This window comes from Mixophyes fleayi, chromosome 5 (genome assembly GCF_038048845.1).
Source record: "Mixophyes fleayi isolate aMixFle1 chromosome 5, aMixFle1.hap1, whole genome shotgun sequence".
NCBI classification, from domain to species: domain Eukaryota; kingdom Metazoa; phylum Chordata; class Amphibia; order Anura; family Limnodynastidae; genus Mixophyes; species Mixophyes fleayi.
In genome coordinates this window covers 171,158,831-171,186,696 of record NC_134406.1, presented here as the reverse complement: position 1 = coordinate 171,186,696, position 27,866 = coordinate 171,158,831, and the positions used below count along the sequence as shown (strand labels likewise).

The 27,866-nt window shown below is 40.2% G+C and overlaps 1 protein-coding gene across 1 annotated transcript in view; it reads left to right on the top strand.

Annotated features, from left to right (window-relative positions):
* The window catches only part of F13A1 (coagulation factor XIII A chain), a 151,482-nt gene that overhangs the window by 99,044 nt on the left and 24,572 nt on the right, over positions 1-27,866 (top strand). The window contains exons 11-12 of the mRNA XM_075213020.1: positions 14,304-14,457; positions 26,121-26,408. Coding sequence (XP_075069121.1) covers positions 14,304-14,457; positions 26,121-26,408 — 442 coding nt within the window. The remainder of the gene's footprint in view (positions 1-14,303; positions 14,458-26,120; positions 26,409-27,866) is intronic.

Here is a 27,866-nt window from a genome sequence, read left to right as displayed (position 1 = left end):
TTTGTGGTGTCAGACAATGCCAGTAACATTGTGCGGGCATTAAATATGGGCAATTTCCAGCACGTCCTATGTTTTGCCCACACCATTAATTTGGTGGTGCAGCATTACCTCAAGAGTGACAGGGGTGTGCAGGAGATGCTTGCGGTGGCGCGCAAAATTGCTGGACACTTTCGGCATTCAGCCAGTGCCTACCGCAGACTCGAGGCACATCAAAAAAGCATGAACCTGCCCTGCCATCACCTCAAACAAGAGGTTGTGATGCGCTGGAACTCCACCCTCTATATGCTGCAGAGGATGGAGAAGCAGCAAAAGGCCATTCAGGCCTACACAGCCACCTACGACATAGGCAAAGGAGTGGGGATGCGCCTCAGTCAAGCGCAGTGGAGACTGATTTCCGTGTTGTGCAAGGTTCTGCAGCCATTTGAACTTGCCACACGAGAAGTCAGTTCCGACACTGCCAGCTTGAGTCAGGTCATTCCCCTGATCAGGCTGTTGCAGAAGCAGCTGGAAAAAGTGAGGGAGGAGCTGGTAAGCCATTGCGATTACACCAAGCATGTAGCTCTTGTGGATGTAGCCCTTCGTACGCTTTGCCAGGATCCGAGGGTGGTCACTCTTTTAAAGTCAGAGGAATACATTCTGGCCACCGTGCTCGATCCTCGGTTTAAAGCGTATGTTGTGTCTCTGTTTCCGGCGGACACAAGTCTACAGCGGTGCAAAGGTCAGGAGATTGTCCTCTGAAGAGGACCGTGACCTGCCAACAGCATCACCCTCATTTTCTTCCACATCTATGGCTGCGAGGAAAAAGCTCAGTTTTCCCAAAAGAGGCGCTGGCGGGGATGCTGATAACATCTGGTCCGGACTGAAGGACCTGCCAACCATTGCAGACATGTCTACTCTCGCTGCATTGGATGCTGTCACAATAGAAAAAATTGTGGATGATTACTTTGCTGACACCATCCAAGTAGACATGTCAGACAGTCCATATTGTTACTGGCAGGAAAAAAAGGCAGTTTGGAAGCCCCTGTACAAACTGGCTCTATTTTACCTGAATTGTCCAACCTCCAGTGTGTACTCAGAAAGAGTTTTTAGTGCAGCGGGGAACCTGGTCAGTGAGCTGCGAAGGGGGTTGCTTCCTCATAACATTGAAAAAATGATGTTTATAAAAATGAATAATCAATTCCTCAATGAAGTACAGCACTGCCCTCCAGATAGTACAGAGGGACCTGTGGTTGTGGAGTCCAGCGGGGCCGAATTGATAATGTGTGATGAGGAGGAAGTACACACTGTAGGGGGAGAGGAATCAGAGGTTGAGGATGAGGACGACATCTTGCCTCAGTAGAGCCTGTTTAGTCTGTACAGGGAGAGATGAATAGCTTTTTTGGTGTGGGGGCCCAAACAAACCAATAATTTCAGCCAAAGTTGTTTGGTAGGCCCTGTCGCTGAAATGATTGGTTTGTTAAAGTGTGCATGTCCTATTTCAACAACATAAGGGTGGGTGGGAGGGCCCAAGGACAATTCCATCTTGGAACTTTTTTTTTTGGATTATATGACCAATCAACAGTCGTTTGCCATGTTCAAAAAGTAAAACCAAATTTAAACAAATTCAAGAAATTAAACCAAAAGTAAAATGCCCTATCATAATTTAAAACAAGAGGTATTGACGTGCTCTAAAACTACTGTATTGTTGTTTATATTTTATAAACACTACACTTGAAAGCTTGAGTCTTTCAATGAAAAAGTAACTGTCCGTTGCACGAATATTTGCAACAGGGACAATTTTAGGGTTAAGAATGTCAACTAATAACACTTCGACGCTGTCTGTCTTTATAAACACTACACTTGGAAGTTGGAGGAGGTATTGTGGCCCCGGCACCAAATTTACTACCGGGGCCACTCCACTGTGCAGTCCATATTTAGGTGTATCAGATATTAAACAACGGTGACAGTTGATGCCCAATTTTTTAATTATATTGTTGGCGCTGTAAAAAATTGTGTTCCGGACACAACACACTAGGCAGTCCATACCCTTTTTTGGTGGAATTCTGACCCGTGGAGGGTTTTTTTAATTATATTGTGGCCTCGGTACCAAATTGTGTACCGGGGCCACCACACTACGCAGTCAAGATAGATAGATGCATATCATAGATAAAGTACATTCAGTGTTGTGGGGCAAATTGAAAAATATTCAAAATGCACTGACATTATCAACAACAAGAGGTTTTCACACGCTGAAACTCCAACATGTATATGATGGAGAGGATGGAGGAGCAGCCGTATGTGCAGTGTAATGCAGACCTGTTGAAGGTTTTTTATATATTTTATTGTGGTGCCCAGTGCCCACTACTCTACGCAGTCCAGATACTACTTTTGGGTGTAATTCAGACCTGTTGAAGGTTTTCTATATATTTTTTATAGCAGTGCCCAGTGCCCACTACTCTACGCAGTCCAGATACTACTTTTGGGTGTAATTCAGACCTGTTGAAGGTTTTCTATATATTTTATTGTGGTGCCCAGTGCCCACTACTCTACGCAGTCCAGATACTATTTTTGGGTGTAATTCTGACCTGTTGAAGGTTTTCTATATATTATATTGTGGTGGCCAGTGGCCAGTTCTCTACGCAGTCCAGATACTATTTTTGGGTGTAATGCAGACCTGTTGAAGGTTTTCTATATATTATATTGTGGTGGCCAGTGGCCAGTCCTCTACGCAGTCCAGATACTATTTTTGGGTGTAATGCAGACGTGTTGAAGGTTTTCTATATATTATATTGTGGTGGCCAGTGGCCAGTCCTCTACACAGTCCAGATACTATTTTTGGGTGTAATGCAGACCTGTTGAAGGTTTTCTATATATTATATTGTGGTGGCCAGTGGCCAGTCCTCTACGCAGTCCAGATACTATTTTTGGGTGTAATGCAGACCTGTTGAAGGTTTTCTATATATTATATTGTGGTGGCCAGTGGCCAGTCCTCTACGCAGTCCAGATACTATTTTTGGATGTAATGCAGACCTGTTGAAGGTTTTCTATATATTATATTGTGGTGGCCAGTGGCCAGTCCTCTACACAGTCCAGATACTATTTTTGGGTGTAATGCAGACCTGTTGAAGGTTTTCTATATATTATATTGTGGTGGCCAGTGGCCAGTCCTCTACGCAGTCCAGATACTATTTTTGAGTGTAATTCAGACCTGTTGAAGGTTTTCTATATATTTTTTATTGTGGTGCCTAGTGCCCACTACTCTACGCAGTCCAGATACTATTTTTGGGTGTAATTCAGACCTGTTGAAGGTTTTCTATATATTTTTTATTGTGGTGCCCAGTGCCCACTACTCTACGCAGTCCAGATACTATTTTTGGGTGTAATTCAGACCTGTTGAAGGTTTTCTATATATTATATTGTGGTGGCCAGTGGCCAGTCCTCTACGCAGTCCAGATACTATTTTTGGGTGTAATTCAGACCAGTTGATGGGTTTTTAATTGTATTGTGGGGAACACTCCTCTACGCAGTCCAGAAAGATACCTCGTTGCAACGTTTTGTACTAAAAAAAAAAAATTATTGTGAGGTGTTAGGTGTTCAGAATAGCCTTTAAATTAGTGGAAATTATTGTTATTGAATGTTATTGAGGTTAATAATAGCGTAGGAGTGAAAATAAGCCCAAAAACTTGATTTTTACACTTTTAGTTTTTTTAAAAAAAAAAATCCGAATCCAAAACCTTAAATCCGAACCAAAACGTTTCGGCAGGTGTTTTGCAAAACAAATCCGAACCCAAAACATCGAGAAAATCCGGATCCAAAACACAAAACACGAGACCTCAAAAGTCGCCGGTGAACATCCCTAAATTAAATACAATGACAGATAGTGTAGTTAAGGTATTATTCTGAAAATATTTGCCATTTTATTTTCCAGTTTGTGTGATGAACCAGTGTGTGGCTATTTTCCAATGTGTGGAATGTCAGTGTGTGTGAGTTACTCTGTGTTATATACCAGTGCTGAGTAAGAGTGGATGGCTGGCATACTATTTGTGTGCACTTCTGTTTCAGTATAGAGTAGTCCATATATCTCTTAAACATGATATTATGGTTAAATATGACTGTTTGTGTAGCTCTCACCAAACTCTCATTGCATTTCCACCACAACATCCAGTTGACATCTAAGTCACGCTGACATTTTACTCACTTTGACACTGCATGAATACTGACAGCACATGTGCACTGACATTTTCTGCACACTGACTACTTGTGCACACTGACAGTGCATGCACACTAATTGATCACATACAGAAATATATAAAACATAATCAGCTCAATCATGCTAAGTGAAAGCCATTAACTATTTTAATGTACATTTTTAATATCAACATAAAACTAAATGTAACTGTAGTAGAGAAGTTAAACTAATTTAATGGAATATTATGCTTACATATGGAAGTTTCTATAGATTTAAAATCTAAGAAGTTGAATGTATGAACTTCATTTCATATAGAGATGCATTTGAAACCACAATATTCCTACATAAATTTGATAGATAAGTCACATAACTAATCTATAATATCAGGGTTGCTCTTACCACTAGCAAACTCCAAGTTTTTGGCTTCCTGCTTGTCTGTAGTCCCATTATGACACTGCCACTGTTACTGGAAACCATGGCACCCCTATCATCGCATTCATGTGAGGGGAATGGCCACTGTCCACCATGAGATCAGTACACATTTCCTTAAATAGTTTGTGAAAATTCTGATTGTCTCATTGGCCACAGGTTATTCTATAACTACCCAATTTAAAATAAGGCACAAAAGGACAAACAAGAGAATCATAACCAAAAGGGTGATCAGACCTTTGTCAAATGAACCTGAGCAGCAGGGGATTTTGGGAAAATGGAGCTCCAAGACAGGGGCCAGTTCGATCCAGGGACAGTAGAGTATCTTCTACATAGGAGTAATAGTCCAGGCAATGACGTCTGATTATTCCACCTCATGGTAGCATGTATACTGAAAATAGCTTGGGAGATAGGATTGAGACCAGTAGAATATCGCATGACTGTGGAAGATTAACATAATCCTGAAGACATTCTCTGTGACCTGCCAGTAAGAATCAATTTGAACCAGCAAAGGACTGTGCTATCAAGTCCACAGAAATTGTTCAGGTGCTCTTTTAGAATCTCATGGTCCAGTGTATCAAATGTTGCAGGTACACTATATCCAGAATGATTAGATCAAACAATCACCTCTGTCTCTTGACATCAGAAGATCATTAATCACATGCTCTAGGGATGTCTCATTACTATATTGTCTCTTAAAACCTGACTGGAATGTATTATACAAGTTATGTTGCAGCTGGGTTGCAACTACTTTCTCAATAACATTTGTCTGTAGTCATGCTTCCTTTATTGTTTGAGGAAAAATGCGTACCTGGAAAGAGTGTTGTAATATTTTGGCAGTTACTGGGCCAATTATATCAATACCCTATGTCGAATCTATATCAGATTGTTCACCTGTAAGTGTCAGATTATCAGTTATGAGCTCATCAGCTGGAGAGATTTAAATACACTGCATGGTTTGAGTGTACAATAAACTCTGCTTTATTAGTTACAAGTTCCTATCTATATAGCAAAAATCACGTATTGCAGAAAACTACGCCCCAAAAGGTTTAAACCACACACATATGTTAGTATATTCTCTCATTATCCACACTAGAACTCCCCAGGAGGGGGGCTGGCTTATCTCCTGTCTGGTATGTTCAAGGTTATAAGCTTAGCCTTGCAAATAATGAATTACTCCTACAAAACAGGTGCATCTAATTGAATTTAAGCTATAACAGAAGAAAATGGCTATAAGGCAACAAGATGGCGTCCGCTTAGCAAAATCACATTTCTCACCTATTAGAAGTTTTTTGGGGCTGAATAGAGATCACTGATGGTGGTTGCAACCTTATGCTAATTTCTACAATGTCTTTAACATCCAAGAGGCCACATTTGCAAGCTTGGAACCTTGGTAATCAATTTATTGCACTGTTCGGATTCCACCCCATATGGACAATACCTTATTTTAAACCTCATGGGCCTGATTTATTAAGACACGTAAATGCGGATACATGCCATATTTTGTGTAAAATCATTCTGCGCATGCCTAGAAATGAACAGTGAGAACAAAACAACTACCAATTCATCTTGAAGCACCTGTTTTCAGGGCAGAACAGGGAGGAGAATGGAGGTATACCCGAACTTTGGGTATCCGAGTACTGAGCTGAGCAGCTCGGTACTCTCTCGCCCGTTCCGAATCCAAATCGAGGCCGAACGTCATCGTGACGTCGTCGGATCTCGGGGCTCGGTTCTCGCGATACTTCAACTTTATAAATACATGCCTCCACAGCAATCCATCGCCATTTGACAGAGGGAGAGAGCAGGGTGTAGTCATAGGCTAATTAGAGCAGGGACAGAGAATACAATATTGTTCTTGCAATTGCTCTAATCAAAATCGCTAGTGCAGAGAGGAGGATAGAGGTTTAGGTGACTTTTGCATTTTTATCTACAGTAGAAATGGCAGATCTGTTGCTAGCTATAGCAGTGTCCTCGGGTAAAAAATGTTGTGTGTATGTTCCTTGCAGGATAACCCCACCCTTTCAAGCACCTGTTATGGCCTATAAATTAATTTGAGCAGCTTCCACTTTTGTATTTGTCTGAGAGGCATGTTGGTGTCAGTAGCTGAGAGGGGGTACTGGCACTGAATTGCTGTTTGGAGGCTTCTGGGGTATCTCTTTGGTAAGTTGGCTCTCAATTTAAAAACACATATGTATGGCCCAAATATATGGGACTCTCATTGTTTAGAGTAGGACCATCCTATTAGCAGAAGCGCCTTGGCGTGGCGGATGGCTTAAACATACATTTGCAAATGTGTGCAACAAAGACTTTTGCATTTTTATCTACAGTAGAAATGGCAGATCTGTTGCTGGCTATAGTAGTGTGCTGGGGGAAAAAATGTTGTAAGCATGCCATTCTACACACGCAGTGGCAAAGAGAGAATGAGGCCTTCACCTTTGGCTATTAGTGGCAGATCCCAAAAAGTTACCCAGCCTACAATTGGTGCACAACTACTGTTACGCGTCAAAGCCGAGTTTCAAGATAACAGTGAGGCATAACAGGAGAATATTTGCTCTGATTCACAAATGACAACAATCCCTGTGGAGAGTCCATCCAACAGTGGGATGTCTAATCGTGAGCATTCTGCTGATGTGTGCCTTAATAGCCCGAGTGTAGCCGGTGATACCCAAATTGAGGATGCCACTTTGGAATTAGAAGAGGATGAGGGGGAGATTTGTGTAGGCGACGAGGGCGCTAATGAGGATGTTGATGAGGATGAGGTTATTTGTGTAAGTCCTGCACCAGTGGCAGCAGTTCTGGCACGTGACAAGAAAAAGGCCATTGTCATGCCTGGGCATAAAACAAAAAAATCCACTTCTTATGTGTGGAATTATTTCTACCCAAATCGAGACAACAATTGTATAGCCATTTGTAGTGTATGTCAAGCCACAGTCAGTCGAGGGAGGGTCCTTAACCATCTTGGAACCTCGTCTATGTTACGCCATTTAACAAGAGTTCATGGCAAAGTGTTGGGAAAAGCTGAAAGTTCTTCCCAAAAGAATACAAGCACTCCCTCATCAGCTAAGACCCTCCGCTCACCGACATACCGACGGCTACAAAATACACCCACCACACCATCCTCATCAATATCCTCAGTAGCGCTCGGAGTTAGCCCGGCATCCCACTTAAGGCTGGATGACTCCGGCACTATTATTGATTCCTCTGAAGAAAGCGTTAGTCCTGCTGCTGCTGCTGTTGCTGCTGCTGGGGGTGAATCGTCATCCCAGAGGCAGGTTAATAAAATGAGCAGTCCTACATTTCAGCAATTAACTGTGAAACAATCATTTGCGAGGGGAAGCAAATATGACAGCAGTCACCCAGTCGCCAAGCGAATCACAGACGCCATGGCTGCAATGTTAGTGTTAGATCTGCGTCCAATCTCCACAATAAACGCAGCTGGTTTTTCACAGTTAATTGAGGTTATGTGTCCGCGTTACAGAATTCCATCGCGACACCATTTCTCCCGTAAAGCTATTCCACAACTATACCAAAAAGTGTGTAAAAATGTAGAGATTGCGCTGAAAAATGCCATTCTGCCCACTGTTCACTTAACCACAGATATGTGGACAAGTGGAAGTGGCCAAACCAAAGACTATATGACTGTGACAGCCCACTGGGTTGGTCATTCACCTTCACCAGCAGGAACAGCAGCAGCATGTACACCACTACGTAACATTTGTCACAGGCAGGCCACTCTTTGTATCACCGGCTTCACTAACAGGCATACGGCTGACAATTTGTTACGCAAACTGAGAGATGTGATTGATGCATGGCTTATACCACTCGGACTCTCCCCAGGGTATGTCATTTCAGATAACGCCAACAATATAGTGCGAGCATTACAGCTGGGTGATTTACAACATATTCCCTGTTTTGCTCACACCATCAACTTGGTGGTGCAGAGCTTCCTACGAAATAACCGTGAGGTGCAGGAGATGCTTTCGGTGGCCCGTAAAATTTCAGGCCATTTCAGGCATTCAGCCACAGCATGTAGGAGATTACAGCAGCTCCAAGAGCAGTTTAACTTGCCCTGCCACCAACTTAAGCAAGAGGTGGTAACTCGGTGGAATTCCACCCTGTACATGCTTCAGAGGATGGAGGAACAGCGTAAAGCCATCCAAGCATATTGCACAAGCCATGACATTGGGAAAGGAGGGGGGATGTATTTCACTCTTGCACAGTGGGGAATCCTTTCAGTGCTGTGCAAGGTGCTGAAACCATTTGAAGTTGTGACATGTGAGGTCAGTGCAGACTCTGCTAGTTTGAGCCAAGTCATTCCTTTAATTAGACTATTGGAAAAGCAGCTTGAGAAAATGAAGGAGGAGCTGAAAGCAAGCAATTCAGCAAAGTATGTTGGCCTTGTCGATCAAGTACTTAATTCGCTTCACAATGATCCTCGAGTTATTAAGATCTTGAACTCGGATCAGTACGTTTTGGCCACTGTGCTTGATCCAAGGTTTAAAACCTACATTGAGTCTTTACTTGTAAATGAGCGAGATGTGCACTTTTGCAAGGAGCTATTGCTCAGCAAGTTGGCCGCTGAACTGGGCCTCGGCTTGACGACGTGTCCTCCTTCACTTTCTCAAGCTGTTGCTCGTAAAAAATTAAATTTCTAAAAAAGAAGCAGGGAAGACACAGGGGGCAGACCAGAACAATTTAACATCTGGGCTGGTTTGAAGGATTTTTCAAAAAAATGTGTCGCTTTGCCCACAACTCCATCCAATATGAGTATAAACATGCAAAGGATGGTGGAGGATTACTTTCAAGAGGTAGTTGATATGGAAATGTCAGACAGTCCCTTTCCTTACTGGGAAGAAAAGCAGGCCATTTGGAAACCCATGTACAAACTTGCTTTGCAATACCTAAGCTGCCCACCCTCCAGTGTGTACTCTGAACGAGTGTTCAGCACAGCAGGGAACTTAGTGATCGCCGTAGAAGGTTACTTCCCAAAAATGTGGAGAAAATGATGTTTATAAAAATGAACTACATCTTTCACGAGGAAGGCCTTCACCATCCAAGACATCCAAGTACTGACTGTTCTCTAATGGCGGATTCAAGCGGCGATGAATTGATAGTCTGTGATGATGACGTACACACTGATGAGGGTGAGGATTAAGCTGAAGATGATGCCGATAACATCTTTTTAAAACTTTATATGTAAGTGTAGGGTGCAATCTACCCCCAAAGAGGAAAGGGTCTTGTGGCATTTCCATATCACATACCATCTTGAAAGGCTGCTGTTAGGGCAATTTATCCTTAAGGGTAGGGTGTCATAGACAGAGTGACCCTAAACTGGCTTTGTCCATTTTTCATAATAGTGTACAGTCTATAATGGCTGAATTTCTGGGTATTTTATACAAGTGGAGGGGGGCCTAGAGAGACAGAAACCAAACTGGCTTTCTTCATGTCAATTAATATTGTACAGTCTATAATGGCTGAATTTTTGGGTATTTTATACAAGTGGAGGGGGGCCTAGAGAAACAGAAACCAAACTGGCTTTCTCCATGTCAATTAATATTGTACAGTCTATAATGGCTGAATTTTTTGGTATTTTATACAAGTGGAGGGGGGCCTAGAGAGACAGAAACCAAACTGGCTTTCTCCATGTCAATTAATATTGTACAGTCTATAATGGCTGAATTTTTTGGTATTTTATACAAGTGGAGGGGGGCCTTGAGAGACAGAAACCAAACTCGCTTTTTCCATTTCTTTACATATTTAACTATAAGTGTAGGGTGTAATATACATTCAAAGACGATGGCTGCATTGCCAATATGCATAGATGGAGAGGAAGACAATCTGTTTTGTCTGTAGAATAGGCCTACCAACGAAGAATTAAACTGTTTTTTTGGATGATTTATTACCTCAACAATTAGATTACTTGTCTCTAAAACAGTTGGAGCACTAAATTGGGTTAATTTAGGCCCAAAAACATGGATTTTCCAAAAAAAATAGCAAAACAAAACCAAACAAAACCAAAACCAAAACCAAAACACGCAATGGCGGTTTTGCAAAACCAAAACCAAAACACGATGGTAATCCAGATCCAAAACCGAATCCAAAACCAAAACACGGGGGTCAGTGACCATCTCTAGTAATAGGTGTTAGCGAAATGTGAGGAGGTGACTTTATATGTTAGTAACTTAACCATGTTAATGGTTTATTATAACAGGATACACTGAAGTAACTGTTGTACAGGATACAGAATATATGTACCATGCAGGCCTGTGGGTATCCAGCTTGTATATATTAAATATACAGTCTCTTGTGAGCACTGTATAGATTATATATTGCACATCCATGTATTACATCTATTAAGTCTCATTCAGCAGCACATGGGAGGCTGAGACACAATACACTGCATGTCTGTGTATTAGTATTATTACAGGCATATACAGCACATACACAGCTAATCACAGACAGCCACATGTAACGTAAGTGAAGGGAGCCAGGAAGTTTTCTTGCAACTGAACCCATGGGGTTAACACACTAAATAACGTCAACAAAAGCAAACAATTGTCATTTCACATTTTGATCACCATTTGTGAAGCAAGTCCATTTGTGCGCGTGTCTGTTACATTAAGCTCACTTACAATGTAGCTCACGCTGACTTTTTTCAGCAAGTTCTTGTATGAGGTGCTAATTGCAATATGTTTAGACCTGCCATGATGCTTGGTACTTGCCGACAGGTCAATGGCACCTCTGTTATCACTTTTAATGTCAATAGTCTTATCTATACTTAGAGGGTGCATATCACACAAAGTTTCCTTGATTCAAAGGTCTTCCTTGGCTGCTTCAGTCAAAGCCATATATTCTGCTTTGGTGCTGGAAAGAGCAACTGTAGACTGCATCCTACTTACCTAGCTTACTGCTGCTCCAGCTAATCCAAACAAGTAGCCAGTATATGAGCGACAATCATAATCGTTTGCTTCCCAAACTCCATTGCAGAAAATCTCTCAGAAGACTTAGGTTTAATGAAATTTTTATTTTAACGAACTTGAACAATTTAGATATCTCAGGAATCAGCTGTCCAGTGCAGTTTTCCGATGTTTATTGCAAATTTACACCACATGTGTGATGTCAGGACGAGTTCCAACACTTGCCTACATCAAACTTCAGTTTAAATTCCTTAGAGGATCTCCTTCATCTCCTTTATTTCAGATTTACTTGTTGGTGACATATCTTTGGTTAAATGTGTACTCTTATTAATAGGGATATTTACAGGTTTAGCATTTGTCATTCCGTACTTTAGAAGTATAGAATCAACATAGCCTTGTTGGTCTAAGGTGACAGTCCCAGCATTCAAATTTTGCAACATTCTTATTCCCAAGGTGATGTGCAGTACCTAAGTCTTTCAATCTAAATTTCTCTCCCAACAGACTTTTTACACTGTCTATGTGATTTCTCTGGCTTGCTAGCAACAAGGTATCCACATATACAACAATGATGAACAGCATTCCATCTATTGTTTTGTAGTATAGACAGTAGTAAATCTCTGATCATACGAAGTCCATGTCAATCAACATAAGTTTAATGTTCCAACACCGGCCAATTTGTTTCAAACCATACAGAGATTTCTTTAATAAACATGCTTTTCCCTTTGGAAACATGTTTTTGTTGTAATGCTCAGTGGGTTCCATATAGATTTCCCCAACTAGTTTCCCATTTATTAAAGCAGAGTTAAAATCTAACTGGTAGAGCAACAAATCATACAATGTAGATATGGCAATGACTAAACGAAGTGTACTGTACCTTACCACAGGTGAGAAGATTTCATCCAAGAATGTCATTTCTTTATCTACTACTGATTTCCATTATTCCCATTCATCACTGATTGTTTTGCCTCTTGCAAATTTTGTTGTACTGAGAACGCAATGTTGGCATATTCCTCACAGTATCTTCTTCAATGTTTTCCCTTTGTGCTACTTGCAGAAGTCCTTGTTTCCTGTTGCTTGTTGAGATTTTAAGTTTGAGGATGTATGTATGTCTAGTATTACCTTTTCTTAAACTACATTTTCTCAAACTTTACTTTTTCTCCACTAGGTAGTGCTATTTTATGGAATATGCAGTCTTGTTACTTAAAGTACAATTTACACCTTCTCTCTTTAGGAATGTGTACGTATGCTTTGCATACAAACACTCTAAGATGGTTGATGTTAGGTTGTCTTTCAAACCAGGCTTCTATTGGTGTCTTGCCTTTCACTGCAACAGTGGGTGCATAGTTTTTCAGATAAACTGCTGTTTGTACTGCTTCAGCTCAAAGTTTATTTTCCATCCCAGCATCACTCAGCATTCATGCGCTCTTTCAACTATTCTACGATTTGCATGCTCACTTGCACCATTTTGTTCAGGTCTGTGCGACATAGTTAACTGATGTAGAACTCCATGATTTTATTAGAAAGTTAACAAAGTTCTTGTTTAAGTATTCTCCTCCATTATCAGATATTAAAACGTTTAGCTTATGACCCATTTGAGTCTCTACCAGAGATTTGTATTGTTTGACCTTTTACATAACTTTGCTTTTTGCATTAAGTAAATATAATTGTCATCTTTGTATAATCATAAATCAGTGTCATAAAGTAGCAGTAACCACTAATTGACTCAGTCTCCATAGGAAAATATACATCTGTGTGCACCAATGCTAATGGCGCCTCAGCTCTTGTCCCTGACTTCGGGAAGGGTTGTCTGGTTTGTTTACCTTTGATGCAACTCTCACAAATTGGTTTATCAGGATTGTTCACTGCCATTTCTGTTACCATCCAGACGTTTTTCCTCATTGTATTCAAGATGTCCTAAACGCTTGTGCCACAGTTCCATAGTTTGACTTGTGCTAAAAGTATCCATTTCATATGGGCATCATGGCAACTTAGTGGTTAGCACTTCTGCCTCACAGCACTAGGGCCATCCTTGTCACTTCTACTTGCTGATCCTTAAGAACAACGTGGAGCGCACATTATTACCGTTACTATGGTAATTTTAACACAGATGTTTGCCCTCAGCTCACAAAGCTGCAAGCAAAAATCAGTGTTGAAATTACCGTAGTACTGGTAGTAATGTACAGCTATTACTCTAGTAACGGTAATAGTGCGCAGGGAACTGAATCTGCCCCTATGTTTGCTGTTTCTGTTTCTTTTCTCAGCTGAGAGAGGTGTGCCTCATTTCTTAGTTGCTGAGAGAAAATGTGTGTATTTGCTGAAGGGTGAGAGACTGAAGGGTATATTTACTAAACTGCGGGTTTGAAAAAGTGGATCAGATTCTAGTTGTCACTTTGTAGAATGTACTAAATAAATGAAAACTAGAATCTGATTGGTTGCTATAGGCAACATCTCCACTTTTTCAAACCCGCAATTTAGTAAATCTAGCCCTGAAACTTTTTGCTTTGGCTTTTAAAGGCATGTCCAGAATGCCATGCGGAAATTTGCGCACAATTATGTGATTGCACACACGATCAACACATCAGCCCATGATCAATTACATTATCATGTAATGCAGCAGTGTAGAAACACAAAGAGGATCATTTGTTTTATATAATTACTGTTCTATCTATTTTAAATGTATGTATTACCAGGTATGTTCTATAAGATAAGACAAACAAAAGCTATTCGGATAAAGTGTTTCTTTAATCATATTGGATGGACTACACCCTCTGTATCTTTTATTGTTACAGGTAAACAGTGACATTGTTTATTACAACATAAAGAAAGATGGATCAAAAGTTATTCGGAATATTGACAAAACCTTTGTGGGCCAAAAAATATTAACTAAAGAAATAGGAGGAGATGGAAAATTGGACATAACTGACACTTACAAGTTTTCTGAAGGTAATTTATTTTGTTCTTTGAAGTGCAATTTGGTGTGCATTTTGAAACTCACAGAAGTTTATGGGTGTGTGTTTTGCAGCATTCTGTAACTGTGTGGGCGAGCCGTTTGGATGGTTTTGCACCTATTAGCTAGCCTTCTGTCCAATTGATTTAGCCCATCTTCTGTATATTCTTAATTATATAATTTCTGACAAACATACACAATGGGAATTTGGCTTCCACTAAGAAACCCAAATAAATGAAGGAGTAGTATCTGTGCTCTATGGCCAAATAGTCTACCCCTCAAAGCTCCAATTAGGCAATGTTATCAAGACATTTTTATACTTCCTAAGGCTCATGACTAATGGGCCTCCAACATTTTCTTCTGTGCTGGATTAAAGACCTTAAAATGATGTCTATTTATTTGTTGCTTACTTTCATCTTCTGATTTTGATTAGTTGTTGCATTGTTATCTAACACTATTCTTATTCATATAAAATTATGGTTGTTTTTAATTTTTGAAATGGTTTCTAAAAATAAATGACATAGTATGACATAGAAATATCAGTTTGTGGAACTTATCAGTGATAAATATATTTGAGATAACAAAATTGTTGGAGATGTTTTTGCTTATTTACAGCAATTTCCTGACTTTAAAGCTCTCAATGGCCACTAAGGAATTTTAGACCAAATTCTCCAGAAATCACAATCTCTGTAGAACCAAAACCCAATCGGATAAAAATCCACATCTGTTTCAGATGCGGTTACCCCAGAGTCCTGATCACAGTTGCTTTTGGCTTGGCAATAATCCCCACTGTCAAGAGATGGCACGAAAATGGATTTGAATAAGGTTACCTGTAATCTGTGTAGTGTTGTTGTGCAAAGAGGTCAGATCCCAGAGCATGTGGGCATCTATGCCCCTTACCCAATGCCTTCAAAGTGTGCACAGGTTGGAGCTGAGCAAGGTAGACATAGGCTCAATGGCAACTGTTGAGGTTCCTGTCGGCACTTGAACAGCTCCTGCTATGCATGACAGAAGCACCAATATCATCGCAGACCCTAGCAGAAGTGAGGGAGCCTCTGATGAGCCTTCATGGTCAAATGCAGGTGCAGGAAGACTGTTGTGAGTATTTCTGCCAGCAAAACATGATTGGCTTCTTTTCCATTAAAGCAGCCCCAACCAACACCTAGACAGCAGGGTACAATTGTGAGGGCAGAACAAATTAACAGTGTGTTTTCCCATTCTAATGACATCAGATAGCCTCAGGTCCCTGTACGTAACTGTTTGCTGTATTTGTTATGAAAGGGTGTCTTTTTGTGAATGGGACCTGAACATGCTGCTGTACATTCATTCAACATATGTGCAATGCTCATCATGGTTGACTTTGGGCTATGGAGTGTAAGGCTGAGCAGGGATGTGTTCTGAATGAATCAATTTAATCATTTGGATCTTTGGGTTCTAATGCTAGAGGTCATCACATCAAGGGACACAGCAGCAGCTAGTAGTGTGTCCACTCTTCTCTTGTTACTTTTATTGACGCTACTGTAGCGCTCTGGCCCCTTTGTTAGACAATATTTTTGTTGAGCTGGCCCTTGAGAGCTAGCACTTAAATCAATGGTTTACGTTAAGGGTCACGTTGATAGGTAGTGGTCAATGAGGCAACTTGCACTTCCTAGTCAGAAATATGTTTCTTCTACACTCTTTTCTGTGATATTGCTAAGCTAATTAATGTGCCTCACGTGGTCACTTTGCTCCCAGATTTTTGAATGCGAGATTTCCTAATGTGTGCAAGTCGCATATTATTTGTGTAATCTCAGAGATGTGCTATTGTTTGAGGAGCAGAGAGTAATTAAGCCTCCATCGCAAATGTGAGGGCAGAGAGGGGAAGTCAATAAATGCTAATATGACTGTTGCATAATTAGATCAGGACATTCTGATGATAACCGTTTGAGTGATTATGTGATCAATTAATAGGAGATCTATATGAGAATATAAATTATGTGGAGTGGAAGAATGGGTGAACTCTCTACTTGTGGGGTTTAGTGTTCATCACGTTTCATATAGATTGTGAGATTACATAAGACATACTAGTTTTTTGGATTTTTGAGAGACTCCTGTCTGAGACAATTGGGTCAATGTGGGATTTTGTTTGTGATTCAATACTGTGATAAAGTCTTCTCCAATCATCATTTGTCCCGTTTCATTTTGGGATAGTTGTTGGAAGAATTCAGTAAAACGAAGAGCACTCTGTCCCACATTGGGGTTATAGATCGAAGCTAGGATAATGTGAAATACTCTTGCTTTTGCCCACCAAGTTGATTTATCTACCTTAGGGATCTGTGATAGTTGCATTTAGTGTGAAGGAGACTCTGTTTTGTAATAAAATGGCTGTATATTTCTGTAACAAACCTGATTAAAAGATTTATTCTTTAGATTAACATGTGGGTGAATATCTTAGAATAATGTAATGTCAACAGTTTGCCTCTTAAAGTATTGTAGAGCCATTGTATGTTGTGGAAATTTACATCGAATGAGGAGATTGTTAAGCTCATGGCAGATAATTAGAAAGAAAAGTCTTGCATTGGGATGTGAGCAGTTTGACTTCAGTTGGGGAGAGGGTGTGTTTAGGGTTGGGGGGGGTGAAAATTAGCTCTTGGGGTGGGGAAGAGGTAAGTTTGGAGAGGAGGGGAGGACCATCACCTAGTAAGTATATTAAGATTACACACAGTTTCTGTGTAATGTATATGGGGTAATCCTATGGGCAAAAGATCTGATAAAATATCTGATATTTATGGAAAAGTGTGTAGTAGTCTATCGGAGTGATATGTGATAGTAACATAATTAAAATTGCAAAATAGTCATAGTGCACCTATAAACAGCAAAACATTTCTAATACTAGTTTTTCTGTAACTAAGGTGACCAGTGACAGATAAACTAACCATGGTTTGGGGAGTCTTAATGGCTGGTATTGGGCAGGCAACTTATGATGCTATGAGTGGTAAATACATTTTTAATAATAGTCACAATGGGCTTCATAAAGAGACAGGTTATACCATTCTGATTAATAGCGCATCAAGGAGTAGGCAATAACACCAGGGGTATGCCAGTGAGAGCTCTCAGACCCCAGTTTAGTTGAAAAAATAACCAGGGGGATCAGCTACTAATTCTCCTTCCATAGCTCTAAGAGCAATAGATTAAAAAAACATGTTGTCTTCTCTGTCTGGAATCTATGTCACTCTGTGGTGCAAGTACCAATTGGGACCCTCCTTCACTGCTTTGCAATGCGTGAGGAGGGATCACCTTTCCAGAGGCTTCCCCCTTCAGAATGGGGATTGGGATAGAGGTATGCAGCCTGATGCAGCTCAACCTCCTTCCTATACATTGGTACTCAGCACGCGATCATGGTAAGCTGCAGTAGCAACATCATCCTAACAAATAAAGCATTAAATAATCAAATCAAGCAAAAATTAATAAATTAAGGTGCTGCCCTAGTAGCCCGGTTCTCTAGCAGCCAACTCCTTGGTAACAGGGAATATAGAGGGAAGGACCTTTTAGTCATCGAGATTGTTATTTCCTAAATGCCCAGCTCCTGGACCTAGTCCTATATCCATGGTAACAGTGACCCCCAGATTTGATAATAGAGAAATAGCCCTTTTGGAATTCTTTCTGTATCTATTCTTGTATAGCTCAGGTCTCAGGAAAGGATAAGGGATTTACCTGCACTTAAATCTGAATTTTGCAGCCATAGGCCAATGAGCATTCAAGAATCCAGCAGACTTTGCAAAAGAATCCTTGAAATCTGTATAATTATTTGGAAAATCTTACTTGGAAGAAGTCAGGGTTACTGAATAATGAAAGCAACAACTCAAGATGTCTCCAGACACTCAATCCATGCATGGTTTATAGGTATGAAGCAATGGTAGACCCACTACTATAAAAGGAGATGAACAAGGAGTCGGATGAAAAGAAATTTGCTCAGGATTTATAAGTGCGTAATATAATCTGCTTCCATAAAATGTAATTAATGGTACCCCAACATCGAAGACAGCATGGTGTAAAAAAAAAGGAAAACTGTAGAGCCAACTTTACCATTAGTGGGTATTACTTTCTATCTCATGGCTTAGTATCTAATGAATAAATGTGTTTTTACCATCGCTCCCCACAAAAAATGTTGTCATTTGCTGTAAGATATCCAGTGATATCATCCACCAGCTTAAGAGAAGTTCTGAAAAAGTTATCTTTCCTCACCTGAACATATATGTAGCATTTTAATGCTCTACTGCAGTTAGATGATAACCCCAAACTTGGATGGAATTCTCTTTGATGAAAGTGACAGTTGAGGAAATTATCAGAGGAAATGATTTTGGAATAAACAGTGGCAGTAAAGTTAGCAGCCTGTTTACATTGTTCTATTCATAGCCTACTGTCAATTTGGATAAAGTCCACAGAAATAAGATGGGTATCAGAACTTGAACTAAAGCCTCCTTTGCAGGGTCAGGTCACCTTTGACACCTCAGTCATCCTTGTATAATGTTAATGGCTGGACAGGAACAATGCATCTCTGGGCCCCACAGCAGAATCTGTGTATGGGCCCAGAGATGCTATTTTTGCCTCACATCCCTCTCTGCTCTCAGTAAAGCAGTACAGAAGACCACTTCTAAGCATGCACTCAATATGCATGTGCCACTCGGAGTAGGAATCGCTTGGTCCTTACCCATATTTTGCACATGAAGCCGGGGGGGGGGGGGTTGAAATGGCATTGTGGGCCCCAAGTTCACCTCCAGGCCTCATAGCCACCATACTCAGCGCATCCTTGATTGTTATGGTACTCATTAAGGGGTCCCTGAAACCTCTGTCCATTATACAGATATAGTATAAAATAGTAAAAAAAAAAGTGAAATTAAAGAAAAAAATTCCTCTGTGATCCAAAGGGAAATTCTGCATCTTTTAAAGCAAAAGGAAAAACCTGCTTCTTGTAATCCATAGAAATGAAAGAAAACACAAAGGAAAATATGAACTGCTCTGCTCTGATCTCAGCAGTAGAATGAGAGAACAAGCAACAGCCACTCACAATCAGTTTCCAATAATAATGGCTTGTGATTGGTTGGTGGAGCTCACACATCGCTCGAGATTCATTGGGGGAAAAAGTTACTGTTCCGGTGCAGCTCTATTTATGTCTATGGCCCATTCACTCCAGTGGGGTTTCTACGTGTAACACAATGACCCCATTGAAATGAATGCGCCAGTGAAAGGGATGGACCTGAATAGACATGAATAGGAAAAACACAGCACAACACTGGTTAACCCTTTGCTAGCCTCCAGTGGGTATGTACTCAATGCACTTCCATAGAGATAAATGGACACTTTCAAGAGTGGTAACATGCTTTGAATGCACTGACTTGCAAGCAGCCTCCCAAAAACTCTCTACAACACAAACGCATACAGATGCAAGACTGAAAGCAAATGGTTATGGACACATAGGGCCATATTCAATTAGCTTTTCAGTCCGCGATTACGCTCAGCTGCATGACTCCCGATACTGCAACATTGCAGATTTCCATATGTATCCCATAGGATTTTAAAGGGAAATCCGCGATGTTGGTGTACCATGTTGTCACTTTACATGCGCAACCGCGCGTAATCGCGGACCGAAAAGCTAATTGAATATAATGCATAGAATTAAATGGGTTATATTTTGACATACTTTTGCATGCTTTGATTTGAATTATAAATGCCAGATGCAACATTAGGCCTTAGACAACAGCCCTTTTCTGTAATGGTGCTTTCAAGTATAGAAAAAATATGTGATCCCGCAATTAAAATGAGTACTGTGCCTACATTGTATTACTATATTATCCACAATACTTCAGTTTACACCAGACCCTTTGTTAGGTGCCTCACAATTGACAATACAACCCACATCTTTTCGTAACAAAATTAAAATTGACTCATACCCAGCGGTGTAGAACAGATTCCATTCTGTCATATTACTAATAAATATATATATATATATATATATATATATATATATATGTATATATATATATATATATATATATATATATATATGTGTGTATATATATATATATATATATATATATATATATATATATATATATAATATCTATATTTCTATATCTATATAAGTATAGTGTTAGTGTATATACAGGGTTGGGTACGGTTTCCCGATGCTGGGGATACCGACACCCAATACCACTACAAAAGATCGAAGCGGGTATTGAACAAACTTATTAAAACATACACTTACCTTCTCCCCGACGCAGGACATCCCCGGGGTTGCTCTGTAAAATCCGAAGAGCCTGTATGCCTGTGCAGCATTGTGACAATTAACGTCACAATGTAGCGCTGGCATCCAGCCTCTTCGGATTTTACAGCAGTCGCAGAGCAGCGCCTCCGGGAATGTCCTGCGTCAGGGAGAAGGTAAGTGTATGTTTTAATAAGTTCATTAAATACCCGCTTCGGTCTTCTTTTTTGGTGGTATTGGGTGTCGGTATCCCCAGCATCGGGATACCGATTACCACTGCATATAGATAATATGCACACAAAAAATTCAGGAACAGGACGAATGCTGAGCGAAGCATATAGTCACAGGTCTTAGCAGCGGGTTAGGCTGAACAGGCATGGCTGTGAAGTGATGAGCTGAAGAGAGCAGAAGTGCTGAGATCCACGAACAGGAGTCAGCGGAGATGCTTCCTATCAGGTAGGGAGACCTGATGATCTGACACCCATAGAAAGGAGGAGGACCCTTATAAAGAGAACTGGCTGGTGATCATTCAATCACCACGGAACAGAGGTTTTAAAGGTTCCCGGAGTTACGCATGTGCAGAATGCTTGGCAAGATGGCATCCGAGGATAGAGGAACGCCAGGCTGTACAGCAGATAGCAGTAACCAAGAGAAACCAATGTACATAAGGATCCGAATGGAACTAAACCCGTGAGATGTGTGATAGCCTTATTTAGAGCTGAATGTAAGTCCATTAGCATAACGTGAAAATTCATTTTGCCACACCAAAGCTTGCTAAAGTGGAAATCGGCATCAGTTCAGACAGGCAGGGCCAGTCACATTATAGTAGGAAAACATGCAGTCCTCCTGTCATGGTGGGAACCAACACCAACCTGGTCATCATGGGGCTGGAGCTTCTATGGGGGGACTTGCAAGAAAACATTGTGGGCCCCAAACCCAGAGATTATCAGCCCTGCTCTGAAAAGCACAGGGGACATTCTCCAGTGGTATGGGGACCAAAAGAGCCCTCCCTCATAATATTAATATAACAAAAATTTGTAAATATTATACTGAAACAATTTTAAACAAATACATTTTAATGAAATTAAATTAAAGTCTATCCGAAGCCTCTTTATTAAGAAAAATTTAAATATACTTTCTCATTGTGAACTGTATTGACCCAGATCACTTCTCAGCCAATCAATAAGATTCCCATGTTGTTATTTTGTGCTTTCACGTAGAAAAACTGCTTGTGATTGGCTGAGCGGTGAAGTCTTCTCTTGGTCAATTCAATTCACAGTAATTCAGCAGTTATTGTATAACAGGGATTTTTATTTTCTTTCTATAAAAAAGGAAGAATTTCCATTGGATTACAGTGAGAAAGAAGATTTTATTTTTACAAAGCCCTGTGTACCTAGTCTGTGTGGCCCAATTTAATACAATAACCGTAGGCAGAATTCTGTAGGAGTAGGTAAATACCCTAGTCAGTTTTCAGTATATAGCAGCAAGCAGTTATACAGTAACGGCCTGAACTGTGATTAGAGAGACTACATGAGCCAAGCTAAATTTTAGTCAGGCATGGTGTGTCAATGCTTATTGGAAAATAAAGTACAAAATCAATTGGCAGAGGTGACCAATGTGCACACACGCAGAGAATAACAGAGGACAATAAAAGCTCAGATTACACCCTACTACTAAATAATATAATCAAGCTGGGAGCAGGATATGAGGTGGGTTTAAATAGACAAATTAGCCCGTGCTGTGCAAAGCATCATAACATGTCCAATGAGAAGCATAGCAGAAGGTGCACATACAGAAAGTAACACACCAGAGCAGTATATACACACAAACATGTGTAAGCATTATATAAAGTGAAGGTTAATCCCAGGAAGTTGGAGAGAGAAAGGAATCTGGATAGTACATGACAAGTATATATATTCCAAATAACCATACTTAGATCAATATTTTGTAAGCGCAAACAGATGACATGAATCTCTATATCTAATCATTGGTGGATTAAGTTGATCTGGGGCCCTGGGCTATATGTATGTGGCATACTGTATATACATATACAGTATATTAAATGTTATAATGGAAGGTATCATATGGTACAAGGGAGTGGGGAAGGTATATGTGACATATTCCCTCCTACTCTTTCCTTGCCACATTTACTGCCCCACCATTCTCCAATTGTCATGTGTGCCCCTAGACCCTCATCACCACAAGTTGCTACAGTGTCCTTTGGAGGAGGGGTCTGGGTGTCTTCAGAGCAGCTTCCTTCCCTGATGCTCCATGTGGAAAGATACTTTGTGAAGAGCACTTGTGACTCCCACAGATGATGTCACTACCTCTGCACAGATCACCCACATGATGGAGCAGCAGCATGAGCACCAATGGTAAATGGTGCTCTGCTCTCTTCACAAGGTGAACAGCATGTAACAGGAGATATCTCTTGATTGTTGGGTCAAAGTCTGCTCAGGACAGTCCCAACCAGAACCAGGATAGTTGGCAGACTCTTTCGATTTTCTCCTACCTGTCCTTGCAACTTTGACTCCCTACTGTTTTTGTACAATTAACCTACTAGAAAGCAAACATATACTAATAGTCCTCACCAATATTGAGTCCCCATAATAAATAGCTGCCGCCAGTTGCTACAATACTTGAATAGCCTCCACATTACCTTAATAGCCTGCCCTCATTACATTAATAGAATCTGACACATTGCATTAAATCGTCCCGCTTCCTTAAATAAATACCCCACCACAATTATCTTATCTACAGCTTGAATGCTCTATGTGCCAGATTCCTCTGTCTGCTGTGTGGTCTCTGCACAAGTGGAGAGTCACTACCAAAATGGAAGGGAGGTGCATGAAGGGGTTTGAGCTAACCAGACTATCAGGGAGTGCAGATCAGCCACTGGTCCTGACTTGATGTTCACCTTCACGTACTATAACAATCTGCAAACCGCCTATTAGAGTAATTCCTTCCTCACACCATAGCTATACATCCCACCCTCCACATTGCAGCAATTTGCTATACCGCCCACCCATTACAGCAATACCCCCACCCCTCCAAATTACAGCAGTCGGTTATACCACTACCACATTACAACAATACCCACCCACATTTCCGCTATAATCCCCACCCCTGCACATTACAGAAATACCACTCAGTCCCTCCACATTACTAAAATTGCCCCTCCCCCATACCTCTAAATTACAGCAATACCACCAATGATTCTCTATATTAAAGCAATACTCTCTTCCACTAATGCACATTAGCACAAAGACCCCCAGGCATTCACTTGTCTGAAATTCATAATTATATCACAAAAGGTTTTGGTCTCATCAAGATGCTATATTAATCAACATACCATTACCTCTTAATAAGGGCAAAGTGGTTTAGAAATTGCTTCCGGAATGACTAGAATTGTACGCAGACACAATACATGAAGAGCAGCAATGCCGATATGTTCTGAGGGGAAGCCAGATGGTCCTATAATGTTATTGATTGGGGGTACATTTTTTTCAGGAGGAAATGCAGCCCCACCCTCAACCCGAAAAATTGCTGCTACTAGTCTTGGCTATGAGCGCTAGTGCTGGTAGCATTTTTGGTATTTATCTTCTTAAAACACTTGCACGGTGTGTGCTCACTATCTCACTCCAGGGGTCGAGCATCTGCAAATGATCTGCCTTCTGACAGGAATATCTGCAGCTATCCAGACCTCTACATAGGTATCAAATACGTGAACATGCCTTTACTATACTTGCCCTACGTTGAAATACCCCTTTCCTCCTCTATTCTGTCTCTGTAAGTGTACAGAGTAGTCAGTGCATACTTGGGGAGGTGAAAAGTGAGGACGGAAGGGGACGGGTCGCATCGAATCTCTGCATGTTAGCCCAGCCTCTGCAGGACAATGAAGCAAAAGCATCATTTTGCAGGGGGACGGGGCCAAAATTATGTGATTCACAGCTAATTGCATCATGGAAGCTGCCATCACTAGGAAGTGACAGGATGTGGGAGAATGGCCTGCTCTCCTGGGAGCCCGGGAGACCTAACTGTAATTCGGACTTATGTTTACACTTTTTTCATAATGCCCAAACACTATTTACTTCAAGTAGATAAAGTGCAGGTTTGGACCCTGAATTCATATGTAACATCCAGTTTAAGCAGGCTCAGTCTTATATACTCTACACCCTCTAATGAGAGGACTGTGGCTGTAAACACTCTCAAATTATTAATAATTTAGTTTTCCACCAGTTTGTCTGATAGGACCACTATAGTTCCTGAATTTAACCCAACACCTGCCAATAAACCAGATACACATAAACATTTAAACAGCAGATTAATCAAATATATTGTCAAACAACCACTTATTGATAAGCCATATAAATATTTACATTTCTATTATAATTATTATGGACACTAAACACGATAAATGTATTAGCCAAAACCAACCAAAAGGTGTATTACCCTTTTTGCTACTGGGGATATGATTTCTTTGTATGGATCTTTCATTGTGTAGTCTAAAAGCAAAATGTAGTTTTTTTAGTTAAAAGACTGCAGGCCTAGAATCCCACCATACAGCCCTGTCATAGCACATCGGTACTTATATTACTACAAATTATTCAGACCAAACAAGATATTGTAAAAAGATGGTTTAGTAAATATTTTAGCATTTATTGCAGTTTTGAAATGAAAGGAAATGATAAAGGAAATTGGTGAGGGGAAAAAATGTGTAAAAGAAAGCATGTCAGTATTCACCATTAGGGTTTTTCAATATTTAATGGGAGGTCTATTTGCCATGCAATCCCTGGGAGATTTGTAGTGTGAGTACTGTGTGGTTGCTTAGTTACTGGATCCCAAGAGGATGGATGTGAGGAAAGGTTGTAGAATGAAAGCAGTTAACAAGAGAGTAGAGCAATGACATCCAACAGGAAAGCAGAAACTGTCACACACAATCCCAGTTCATAATAAACACTAAGCCATGTATTGTGTAATATTAATATTGTGTCTGGTCAGAGGGAGATAGAAAATATATTGAGAGTGTGTGGAAATAGCAGGGAATAAAGAATGATATAACATGAGCCAAACTACTTCCGTTTTTTAAGTGTATGACATTAAAAAGTTAATTTTTCATTAAACTTTATATACTATTTATGTTCATATTTAGAGAGAGTTTATTTGTTTATGTTAAAGTCTAGACATATTCAGATGTACCATAATTTTAAACATTGGTCCAGTCCTGCACTCTGCTATACATCCAAGAATCACACTTACACAGATGGGGAAGTTGTTGAATTTGAATATTTTCTTTATAACTTTATGTTTTTATTATATTTGCATTGCCGCTAGATTAAGATTTATTATTTTTATACCCATAATAGTTTTGCCATATTTGTGATCTGAAAACTTGTTTGTACTTTTGTTTCGTGACAGACAGTGAAGAAGAGAGACTGGCACTCGAGACTGCTCTTATGTATGGTGTCAAAAAGGAAACCCGAGAAGAGCAGCAGCTACTGTCTTCGATTGACACTACAATGGAATTTCAGGAAGATAATGCAGTATTTGGCAGTGACTTCAAAGTCACTTTAACATTCAAGAACCAAAGCTCAAATCTTTATACAGTGTCAGCCTTTATATCTGGACATGTTGTATTTTATACTGGGGTACTGAAAGCAGAGTTCAAAAACAAGAACCTAGAAGTCACTTTGGATCCATTATCCAGTAAGATACACAAATGTATTATAGATATAAATTGTAGATCTAAACGTCATGTTCTATTTTACACAGAAACACAAAAAGTCGGCTTAGCAGTTAGAAATTAATGTTATGTGTAATGGTTTCAATTGGGAAAACTACACTTTTTGCTGATTTTTATTTTTATTTGATACTTGAAGCAATCATCAGATCCACTGCTTTATGTAGATGTGGTGCTCTCATCATTCAGTCATTTAAGATAACCATGTAGGCATAGCATTATTGTTTATGTAGAAAACAATAAGCTCCTTCTATGGTATAAAAATGATCTACAAACCATAGTGTGCCGCTTCCCTAACAGTCAAAAAGCAGGCATGCTTTAGATATAGAAAATAATGCTCGCCCCTCATGACCCTCAATCTCTGTCATACAAAATCCCTTTTCTGATTACCTCAGGGAGATAGGGTTACTGGCAGGTCTTGCGGGGTTTAAAGCAAATCCTAACATATTTCAGTCATTCAGCCTCACCAAGCTACTATATCTGTTGTAAATTATCAATGATATCCCAAAGAAATGTGAGAACTTAATGTAACAAAAAACAAGAAATACAGTAGGGTCATTTACAAACCACAAAAAGTGTGGATTCTCAATGTTTTTTCCCATTTTTTGGAAACACAGCGTAAAAACATTCTGGACCTCATTTAGAGTTGGACGCAAAGTCCGTTTAAGAAGTGTAGGAGTGGGAGTGTGCCGCAGCTTGGTAGGGTATTACGAGTGGCAAGCAAACCCCAGTTGCGTCCCACTCTTAATACCCTATGGAGCTGCGAGCAGTTCCTGCAGCTAGCTAACGCTTGCGCCACCAAATTCCTGCCGCACAACTTTAGCCCTGTTTTGATGTGTGTTGTTTCTGCGCCTCACTGAGACTAGGATGCATTTACATGGTCACGCCTTCACAATTGCACGTTCCTCCCATTCTCTCGTAGTGAGTCGCAAGCTGTCGCAAGTGTTAATTGCTTCCAAGATGCAGGCGGATTTGGAGCTTTCTGCACATGCGTGGTAGTGTTTTTTGGTTAGATGCGCCTAAATCTGACTTTGCGTCCGACTCTAAATGAGGTCCTCTGTGTCTAAATTTGCAGGTTAGCAGATAAACATAAAAATGGGTATGGTGGACAATAAAGAAATACATTAAATACATTTAAGCCTACTAACAGGTTAGGAGCACCCTCTTCATTAATTTAAACTTTATCATGCTCTGTTTAGCCTGATTCTAGGGAATATTTATCATTAACAGTCCCTTTTGTGGTGGTAACATTTTATATCACCCCAATATCTAAACAATCACTGAAACAACATAATGATCCATACTAGCCCAGAGCACTAGGAGTTAACTTACCACTTCACTGGACCAGTCTCTAACAGAGTTTAAAAATAAAATGTATTTAAAATGTAAAAAAGATAATTTATTCACATAATAAAGCATTTAAA